We start from the raw sequence: 9,793 nt of genomic DNA, 5'->3' as shown, positions 1-9,793 counted from the left end.
GATCTTTGGCGGCCCTGGATCATCAGCTGTTGTTGGTCCTCCTCCCCTGCCTCTGTCTCCACTTCAACTCAATCTGCTGCCTCTGTTGCTTGTGAGCTCACAACTTATCTAGATAGTGACAATGTCACTGCATATAAGGATGATTTTGATTTGCTTCTCTGGTGGTGTGACCACAAACTAACCTATCATGTTCTTTCTATAATGGCAAGAGATATTATGGCTGTTCCTGTTTCTACTGTCTTTTTAGAATCATGTTTCAGTTTAACAGGAAGGATTATTGAGGAGTGGCGCCGAAGACTTCTGCCTGAACATGTGGAGATGCTTGCTTGCATCAAGGACTGGGAGTTGGGTGATAGAAGACTTCAACATTCTGCTGACAACCAAGAGCTGGCAGAGTCCTTTGAGAATCTGTATCTTAATGTTCCTGAAGATGGATCTGGGCCTCCTTCTGCTAGCACATCTGCAAGTGCTTCTGTTGCTTCTGCTTCTGCTGCTACCTGAGAGCTGAGAGTTGAGAGTTCAATTTGAGACAGTTGAGATTGAGATCTGTGAGGCTTGAGAGTTGAGACATGATGCTTGTATCTGGTATTTGTATTTTGAACATTTGAACATTATAAGAGCTGTGCTGCACTCTTTTTCTCTTTCTAGGGTTTCTCACAAGGGTAAGTTTTACCCAAAAAGGTTTTTAATGAGGCAGCATTGCACACAGCTCATTTCTATCTTTAAATCTCTGTCTTTTGTTGTGTTTGAGTCTTGCTTTTAAGTTGTTAAATAGTTAAGTTGTTTTTGTGATTCTATGAATGACTTGTCAAAATTATGAATGTGCTATTGATTAAGAATCTGATGAGCGGTTTTCTACATTTCGGGTTGTGGGCTGGCACGGCCCGCAAGTTTTGGCCAGGCTGTGCGGGCGGCACGGCCCGAATTTCAGCCCGAGGGGCCGTGCTTGGGCTGTCAACAGGGCACGAGGCCCGGTAAGGCACGGCATGGGGGGGGGGGGGCACGGTGTGCCGTGTGAAGGGTCGAGATGGCGACTAGAGGGGGGGTGAATAGTCTTTTCTAAAACTTAATCGCGTCGGCTAACCGATATAAATGCGGAATTAAGACTATCGGTCTAGTCAAGACTATACCCCACTATATGTGTTCACTAGCACCTTAAAAAGATAATAATTATGCAATAAAGGTGCCGGGCTAGCTAGAGCTCTCCTAAACAATTCTAGGAGCAAGGTTACACAAACCTATGCCACTAGTACTTTAAGCAACAAGGGAGCTCCTACACATGCTAGTAAGCAAAAGCACAAAGTTAACTAAGCTCACTAGCAATGCTCAATAACAAGGCAACCAATGCCTAATTAGAGAGCGCAAATACTTAGCTACACAAACTAAGCAATATGACTAACAAGGTTGCTAAAACCAAATTAGCCACGCAAGGGAGCTACTTCTATGCTACACAAGCAAGAAGGTAATTAGCAAGCTACACAAGCTATCTAATTACAAGAGCAACAACACAAGCTTAATGTATATGAATGTAAACGCAAGCTTGTGTAACGGGGATGCAAACCAACGGGAAGAACAAGGTTGACATGATGATTTTTCTCCTGAGGTTCACGTGTTTGCCAACACGCTAGTCCCCGTTGTGTCGACCGCTCACTTGGTGGTTCGGCGGCTAATTAGCATCACCCGCTAAGCCCGCACGTCGGGCGCCGCAAGAACCAACCCCTTGAGTGAGGGTAGCTCAATGACACGCTTTACTAGAGTTGCTCTTTGCGGCTCCCGCGGGGCGAGCACAATGCCCCTCACAAGCACTTCTCCGGAGCGCCGCACAAGCTTCTTGCGGGCTTCGACGGAGACCACCACCAAGCCATCTAGGAGGTGGCAACCTCCAAGAGTAACAAGCACCACCGGCTTGCAACTCGATCACCTAGTGCCACTCGATGCAACCTCACGATGCAATCGCACTAGAATCGCTCACTCACACAATCGAATGATCACTATCAAGTATATGTGTGATGGAGGGCTCCCAAACACTCACAAGCATGGACACTAAGTCCCTTGAGGTGCTTAGCACCAGCCATGGCCGAAGGCCACTTCTATTTATAGCCCCAGGGGCTAAACTAGCCGTTACCCCTTCACTGGGCAACGGTCGGGCCGACCGGACGCTCCGGTCGTGTTGACCGGACGCTGGACCTCAGCATCCGGTCGCTCGCAGATGACCACGTGTCCCGGTTCCAACGGTCACTTGACCTGACCGGACGTAGCAGCACTCAACTGACCGGACGCTGGACCCTCAGCGTCCGGTCATTTCTAGTAAGCTCCCAAGCATGACCGGACGCGTCCGGTCGAACGCGATCGGACGCAGCCAGCGTCTGGTCACACTCCAGCTTCTGCGTCACCGTACGTCAGCCTGACCGGACGCAGCCTGCCAGCGTCCGGTGCATTCAGATCCAGCGTCCGGTCAGTTGACCGACGCCGGCATCTTCGCGACCAACTCATTTTCACTTCTAACTTCTTCACCCTTGCACCAATGTGCTAACCACCAAGAATTTGCATCCGGCGCAATAGAAAATAGACATTCCATTTTCCCGAAAGCGCCGAATCCCGCAAACACCACCTAAACCCATCTCACCCCTGCAAACACCACCTCCTTTGTAAATATGCCAACACCACCAAATGTACACCACCATGTGTATGTGTGTTAGCATTTTCACAATCATTTCCCAAAGGATGTTAGCCACTCAACTTGCCACACCACTCGATCCTAGCGACAATGCAAAGTTAGATCACTCGAGTGGCACTAGATGACCGATATGCAAACAAGTTTGCCCCTCTTGATAGTACGGCCATCTATCCTAAACCCGGTCATAAACTTCTCTACACACCTATGACCGGTGAAATGAAATGCCCTAGGTTATACCTTTGCCTTGCGCATTCCATTCCATCTCCTTCAATGTCGATGCAACACATGCACCAACACGATCAACAATGATATGATCCACTTCATATCATCACATGATCATATTGGTTCATCGATCTTGACTCTACTTGCTCTTCACCGTTGCCATCGTCCATCGGCGCCAAGTCTTGCTCAAGCTTCACCGCCACGCGGTCCATCACTCCAAAGCCTTCGACTTGCCCTTCACGCTTGCAACCGGTCCATCAAGCCAAGTCTTGTCTTGATCTTCTCCACCTTGATCACATGACTCAATGTCATGTCTCATGTGCATTTAAGCTCCTTCATCATCACATGTGTGAGCTTTGCAACATCTCCAAGCCATTTTCATCTTCATGTCATATGTTGCTCACACACATGTACCTGTGGACTAATCACCTGTGTATCTCACATAAACACAATTAGTCCACCTAAGTTGTCACTCAATTACCAAAACCAAACAAGAACCTTTCACCGTGCCGGCCTGACATCAGCGGGCCGTGCCGAGCCGGGCCGGCCCGATGGCCATATATACATATAGGAGATTGGGGGACCTTCAGCAAGAGAGAGTCGAGCGTAGCCTGGTCTCTTCCTTTGCTTGGATGAGAACCCGAAGAGATAGCCTGAATAATGGCATGCTGCTTGTGCCTTGGTGGAGCGTGATTATTTCGATGGCAGTGGAGGAGTCGAGAAGACATGCTCTTGGAGGTCTCAGGTTTAAAAGGCCAATTGGATAAGGAATTGAATGGCATGATGGAACCTGTTCATTTCGTTCCAGGTCTTGTTTAGATTGCAAGTTTTTTCACTCTCTCCATCATATCAAATCTTTGGACACATGCATGGAGTATTAAATGTAGATAAAAAAATCACTAATTACACAGTTTGATTGTAAATTACGAGACGAATCTTTTGAGCCTAGTTAGGCTATGATTGGACAATAATTGTCCAATACAAACGAAAATGCTACAGTGCCAAATAATGATTCCTAACCCCAATCTAAACAAGGCCCCAGTCGAAGGGGCTGGTATGATCGTATTAGTGGACGGCCAGACCAAGAAATGAAAAAACTGAAAAGAAGTGGATGACGTGGCTTAAGGAGATGCTAGAGAAATAGGCCAGTGAGGTTTTGCTTTATAAGAGTTATAGATATTCTTATCGCTCAGGTCCACCATTTGAGTTGTTTAAGGTACTAACGATTCTATCATATTAATCACCATGAGACACGCTACAAAAAATTCTAAAAAAAGAACGAAGGTCCCTTTCGCTTCGCTGAAAAAATAAACCGAAATACTGTTCGACTAATTTGTTGTGAGAGAAAATCACTGTTCCGGCTGAAAAAAAAACAAGCTAAAAAAGACAGGTTATAAGATAAGCGAAGATGCTGAACTGACCGTCTATTCACCAAATTGTTATCATCAAATTTCTATTTTTGTTTTTAAAAAAAATTGCACACCTCTACCATTTATAAAAATAAGCTAATATAACCACTAAATCTTTATAATCAGCCACCACTAAAATTAAATAAAATTACCTAAAGTAACCTCTAATCTTCATCTGCACTCCGACAACATGGTCATAGAATGCATCGTGTATGTGATAATCAAGGCCGCCGTCTCGTTCCACTGCGGACTGGCCCTCAATGTCTCATAGAATTCTTTCATGAACATCTGCCCCCTTGCCACATCATGCGATTGATAGACGTCATAGCTTGCCGGGAACATCTCGCAATCGAAGTACTTCTACTCAATGACCGAATAATTTGGAACTTAACGACGTGCTTAAGGCGGCGAAGGCACTGGTAGAAGAGCATGGCTGGGGTGCTCTGGTAATAGGGCCTTGTTCACTTTGCAATATTTTTTTTTAACCCGATAAATAGTACCACTTTCGTCTTATTTGGCAAATATTGTCCAATCGTGGACCAACTGGGCTTAAAAGATTCATCTCGTGATTTTCAACTAAACTGTGTAATTAGTTATTTTTTTTACCTACATTTAATACTCCATGCAAGCGGCTAAAAATTAATGTGATGGAGAGAGAGTGAAAAAACTTAGAATTTGGATGGCATCTAAACAAGGCCTAGATGCCAAAAGACAAGCCGTGGGATGTCGCCACGCCGAGTGGATGAACAGCCGCGTAGAGGTGACCACCACTACTACACAAATGATCTGCAGCAACGCCATCTTTTTTTTAAGGGACGACTCTTTATATTGAGCCGCCCCTACAAATCTATTTTTAGAGACGGTTGATGTTATCAATCGCCTCTATAAATGGTCCTATTTGTAGGAACGGCTCTATACAGCCGCCCCTACAAATAGACGCCAAATATTAAAAATTAAGTATTAAAAATTGAATTTTTCAACGATCGGGGATGGAGAAATGACCATAATAAAAGTTGAAGATCACGAAAAGTTATAGAACTTTGTAGTTTACAACTTTTCCATTTGAATTCATTTAATATTTCAAAATGCTATTTGAAATTCAATTTTTAAATAATTAAAAAACTCTGGTTTTTTTTTAATCTCTGGCTAAAACTTGTAACTAGTCTTTTCTCCTCGTATTAACTTCGAATTACTTGATTTTTTTCCTAAAATTTTCTAAAATCATGCTCTATCAATTTACTGTTTTCTTACATCTATTATTTTGGTCATCTTTTCCTGTGAACCATTCAAATTTTGAATTTCAGAAAATGACAATTTCAAACGGCATTCTGAAACATCAAATCATTTCAGTTGAAGAAGTCCTGAACATAAAAGTTGTAGAACTCATCAAGATCTACAACTTTTATTTTGATCATTTCTTTATCTGATAAAGTGATAGTAAATATTATTTACAAATGACATATCCCTCGTGTAGTTTCATAAACTATGTGACATATCTCTAGTAATCAATCATGCCATCGAATCGATGAGCTACATAATCAAACATGGTTATCCTCGTAGAATGGGTAGTCCGTATAGCCAACGACAGGATCCTGAGTGATGAAAGTTGACCGTTTGTACTTATTCAAGGGTGCACCCAACTCAAATCTTCTCGGCAGGTCTGGATTGGCTAAAAAGAGTCTATCATAGGCAACAAGGTCAGTGTAACGGTCATCCATCACCTTGTTGCCTTCCTACCGATCGTACCCGCTTGCAGTGATGAACGTGCCGTTGAAGGCTTCTCAAACCAAGCACATACAACGGCAACACATCCCCAAGGTGCTTAACCTCAGCCAAGCCCAAGCTCCACCTCTATTTATAGCCCCTAAGCCAAATAGAGCCGTTGAGCCTTGGAACACATTTCTGCGCGGGCACCGGATAGCAACGTGCGGGCACCGGACATAGGGTGGCGATGCCCTAACGGTTGAATTGCAACGGCTACTTTGAAATAGCCATTGGCTGATTTGGCACCGGACATAGGGGGGCGGTGCCCCCGACCAAGTCCCTCCCCCCCCCCCCCCCCCCCCCCCCCCTCTCTGGAAAGAAGTGGCGGTGCCACACCGCCATGGTCACCGGACAGTCCGGTGACCAAAACTTTCTCCAAATTAAAATCCATCACTTCAAGGCTGTAGAGCTATTCGTTAGCTTTCTGAAAAGTCCTAGTTCATCGAAATCGAAGTTCGGAGCTAGGAGTTATGTCCGAAATACGAAAGAGTGCTGCTACTGTTTTTGGGCACCGCCCTAGGGTGGCGGTGCCCACTTTTTGGCCACCGGAAAGGGCGGTGCCGCCCTCTATAATGGCTGCGATTTGGCTACGAGTTAGGTTGCAACTTTTGACCCCCGGACAACCATAACTAGCCCTTTTCTTCTCCTTTTCCTCTCCAACTTGATCCATTTCAACACCAACAACTTCTCCTTTGCAAATGTGCCACTACCATCAAGTGATCACCATTTTGTGCATGTGTGTTAGCTTTTCACAAATGTTTTCCAAAGGATTAGTCACTCAATTCACCACGCCACTCGATCCTAGCAACGATGGAAAGTTAGATCACTTGAATGGCACTAGATGACCGATATGCAAACAAGTTTATCCCTCTTGATAGTACAGCCATCTATTCTAAACCCGGTCATAAACTTCTCTACACACCTATGACCGGTGAAATTAAATGCCCTATAGGTTATAATTTTGCCTTGCGCATTCCATTTCATCTCCTTCAATATCGATGCAACACATGCACCAACATAATCACAAATGATATGATCCACTTCATATCATCACGTTACCGTATTGGTTCATCGATCTTGACCTCACTTGTTCTTCACCGTTGCCTCGGTCCATCGGCGCCAAGTCCATGACTTGCCCTTCACTCTTGCAAACGGTCCGTCAAGCCAAGTCTTGTCTTGATCTTCTCCACCTTAATCACATAACTCCATGTCATGTCTCATATGCAATAAACTCCATCATCACATGCGTGAGCTATGCAACACATCCAAGCTATTTCACCTCTATGGCATGAGTTGCTCACACAAGTGTTCTTGTAGACAAATCTCCTGTGTAAATCACTTAACCACATATTAGTCCACCTAGATTGTCACTCAATTACCAAAACCAAACAAGGACCTTTTAACATGTCAGTGTATATTAACAAAATGTTTGTAGGCTCAGATCTTGGGGTTGTTGTTGCTGGAGTTAAACCTCGAAATCATTGTCCAGAAAGCAGGAAAAGCCCCTACTTAGACATGTAGGGCCCCAGATTTAGAGGTATTATCGCCGGAGATACTCTGATGTCAGTGGTGACCAATTATTCTGTAAAAAGAAAATAGATATATTGTCTATTATTATCAATGATGTTTAAAGCTTTTAGATTTTGTTTCTAGCATGTCTCGTGAGCCTTCAATATAATTAGTAACGGTAAGATGGTTTTTTTTATAACTACGGTTATGGCTGCAAGCCTGATAAGCCAAATAGTATTTAAATTATTCCCATATTGCTTTATTTTATTGCCTTGGAAAAACTTGTATAGGGTATTGAACCCTTTTAATTATACATAGGGGATGAGTTCACAACTTCACATACATGTATCAGCGAAATAATTAAAGCTGTGAAATTAAGGGCATGGGTTTGACCTCATGAGAGTGAATATTTTAGTATTTAATGGCGTTGTGCTTTCAGCTGTAGGCGACGGGGCAGGAGGTATACTCTGCTAGTTATCAATCACGCCATCGAATCGATGAGCTACATAATCAAACATGGTTGTCCTCATAGAATGGGTAGTCCGTATAGCCAATGACAGGATCCTGAGTGATAAAAGTTGCCCGGTTGTACTCATTCATGGGTGCACCCAACTCAAACCTTCTAGGCAGGTCTGGATTGGCCAAAAAGAGTCTCCCGTAGGCAACGAGATCAGTGTAATGGTCATCGACCACCTTGTTGCCTTCCTCCCGATCGTACCCGCCTGCAGCGATGAACGTGCCGTTGAAGGCTTGCCGAAACGGTAGAAGCCTATGAGGGATTTGCCTGCGGCCGTCAACATTGGCCATCCGTGGCTCCACCATATGGCAATAGAGTAGCCCCTCGTGCCTATTCAGCTGCTGCACCATATATTCACCGAGCGCCACCGGGTTAGAGTCGGCGCACTCCAGGTAGTCAACGAACGGAGACAGCCTAACGCCCACGCGGTGCGCGCCCACTTCGTGGACGACAGCATCGATCACCTCCACCGCGAAGCGGCACCGGTTCTCAAGGCTGCCACCGTACTCGTCATCACGGTCGTTGGTGCCATCCTTCATGAACTGCTCCAGGAGGTACCCATGCGCGCCGTGGATCTCCACACCATCGAACCCCGCCTCGATGGCGTTTCGTGCCGCACGCCTAAAATCGTGGACGATGCCCGGGATCTCCTCAGTCCGTAAACGCCGCGGCTTGGAGTACACTACGCCAAACTCGGCGTCGGGAGAGATCTGCTTGTCCGTGCTGGAGATGGGCGCCTGCCCGTCAGGCTGCATCTCTGCCGCAGGGTGGCACACAAATAAAGAATCAGCTACAACATCATCGACTGAGTTGATAGTAAAACATGTTCTCGAAAAATAGTCTGCCACACGAGGTACCATTGGTGGAAGCCCTGCCGACGTGCCAAATCTGGCAGAAGAAGAAGGCGCCCTTGCGGTGGACGGCGTCGACGATGGGCTTCCACGCCTCGACCTGCTCCTGCGTCCAGATGCCAGGAGTCTCCGGATACCACCCCTGCGCGGTGGCCGACACCCCCGTGGCCTCCGCGATGAGCAGGCCGCCCTTGGTGGCGCGCTGCGAGTAGTACACGGCGGCGTGCGGCTGCGGCACGTTGCCATAGGAGCGGCACCGCGTCAGCGGCGCGAGCACAACACGGTGGGAGAGCTCCAGATGGCCCATCTTGTAGGGCGTCAGCAGCGGCATCGTCTCGTTTGCCGACTCGCACACCATCTTAAATTAAGTGCTGTATCTATGCGACCGAACACACAGGCAAGCTAAGCAGCGTTTACTAGATTTGCGTGTGCTTCAGTTGCGAGTAACAGGATCTTGCTCTCTGCTAGCTTTTTTTTTTTTGAGAGGATGCTCTCTGCTAGCTAGCTCTTGCTTTGTGCAAGGGGAAGGCGAAGGCCCAGGAGTACTTATAGGTGCCGCGGTGCGCCTGGTGTGTGTGTGTTTTTTTTTCCGTCTTCCGGCCATCTCGTTTTCATCCGTATCCGTTGTTCCTCCCACGCCGTGCGTCACTCTCTCCGTCACACAGGCAGTCTCCGTCGTGCAAAAACATCAGCCGTGACAGAGTTACATCGCTTTAGTTTTACCTTTCTCATGCACCGCGCGCGCTGATTGTCGAGGCAGGCCTAGCACATCAATTACAGTGTGTGTAGTATGGGAGCTTTCAACACGCCATTGGTCAAACCTGTGGGCGCTGAATATAGGTTG

General features: G+C 46.2%; 1 protein-coding gene across 1 annotated transcript; it reads right to left on the bottom strand.

Moving 5' to 3' along the window:
- Positions 1–8,091: 8,091 nt before the first annotated feature.
- On the bottom strand, positions 8,092–9,374 carry LOC136521431 (12-oxophytodienoate reductase 1-like). Its single transcript, XM_066515169.1, has 2 exons — positions 8,956–9,374; positions 8,092–8,855 (listed from the first exon to the last, which is right to left on the bottom strand). The coding sequence occupies exons 1-2, from the start codon at positions 9,305–9,307 to the stop codon at positions 8,092–8,094; spliced, it is 1,116 nt and encodes a 371-aa protein (XP_066371266.1). The 5' UTR covers positions 9,308–9,374.
- Between the last annotated feature and the right edge of the window lie 419 nt (positions 9,375–9,793).

Source organism: Miscanthus floridulus, chromosome 18 (genome assembly GCF_019320115.1).
Source record: "Miscanthus floridulus cultivar M001 chromosome 18, ASM1932011v1, whole genome shotgun sequence".
Classification (NCBI taxonomy): domain Eukaryota; kingdom Viridiplantae; phylum Streptophyta; class Magnoliopsida; order Poales; family Poaceae; genus Miscanthus; species Miscanthus floridulus.
The sequence above is the reverse complement of the archived record's forward strand: the minus strand, read 5'-3'. Positions and strand labels throughout refer to the sequence as shown.